Raw genomic sequence first — 1,001 nt, 5'->3', positions numbered from 1 at the left:
TCCGAGACACCTCCGAGACACTTCCGAGACACTCCTCTAGGCGATGCTCGACCTGGACGAGTCCTTTCGCGCCCACCCGCGAGTGTACCAGCTCCACCTGCACGGCCTCCTCCCCGCCGCCTTCAACTCCACCGTGCCGCGGCTGCTGCGCTGGCTCGGCGCCGCAAACAGCTCGGCGCCGCCCCAGCGCGCCGGCCGCCTCCTCCGCGCCGCGCGGCGCAAGAACGGGCGACGGAACCGGACGCACGACGCGCACATCGACCGGCTCACGCGGATCGGGTACCGCGCCACTTCCGAAGACTCTTCCGAGACTCTTCCGAGACTCTTCCGAGACTCTTCCGAGACACTCCCTAGACACTCCCGAGACTCTCCCGAGACACTCCCGAGACACTTCCGAGACACTTCCGAGACACTTCCGAGACACTTCCGCGCGTCGTCAGGTACCGCGCCACGTTCACCTCGCGGACGGCGCTCGCGATCCGCACCGGCTCCAAGAGCCTGAGCGGGGGCGACAAGCGAGCGCTGGCGGCGTGGAAGGAGGCGGGCGGCACTCCCTTCTTGCGCGAGCTCCTCATGCGGTCCTCCTGGGGCGCCGACCGCTCGCGGCAGCGCCTCTTCGCGCCCGGGCACCGGAAGCTGCACTTCGAGCGCGGGCGGCGCGGGATCCTCACGTGCTCCGCCCCGCGGCTGCTCAACGTACGAGAGAGGGGGGAGATGTGGGGAGATGTGGGGAGATGTGGGGAGATCCTCACCTGCTCCGCCCCGCGGCTGCTCAACGTACGAGAGAGGGGGGAGATGTGGGGAGATGTGGGGAGATGTGGGGAGATCCTCACCTGCTCCGCCCCGCGGCTGCTCAACGTACGAGAGAGGGGGGAGATGTGGGGAGATGTGGGGAGATGTGGGGAGATGTGGGGAGATCCTCACCTGCTCCGCCCCGCGGCTGCTCAACGTACGAGAGAGGGGGGAGATGTGGGGAGATGTGGGGAGATGTGGGGAGATCC

At 68.4% G+C, this 1,001-nt stretch overlaps 1 protein-coding gene across 1 annotated transcript in view; it reads left to right on the top strand.

The window, feature by feature from the left end:
* EMIHUDRAFT_464453 (hypothetical protein) overlaps positions 1-1,001 on the top strand; it is a 9,242-nt gene that overhangs the window by 4,218 nt on the left and 4,023 nt on the right. The window contains exons 14-15 of the mRNA XM_005768118.1: positions 41-279; positions 441-696. Coding sequence (XP_005768175.1) covers positions 41-279; positions 441-696 — 495 coding nt within the window. The remainder of the gene's footprint in view (positions 1-40; positions 280-440; positions 697-1,001) is intronic.

This window comes from Emiliania huxleyi (assembly GCF_000372725.1).
Source record: "Emiliania huxleyi CCMP1516 unplaced genomic scaffold EMIHUscaffold_47, whole genome shotgun sequence".
Taxonomy (NCBI): Eukaryota; Haptophyta; order Isochrysidales; family Noelaerhabdaceae; genus Emiliania; species Emiliania huxleyi.
The sequence above is the reverse complement of the archived record's forward strand: the minus strand, read 5'-3'. Positions and strand labels throughout refer to the sequence as shown.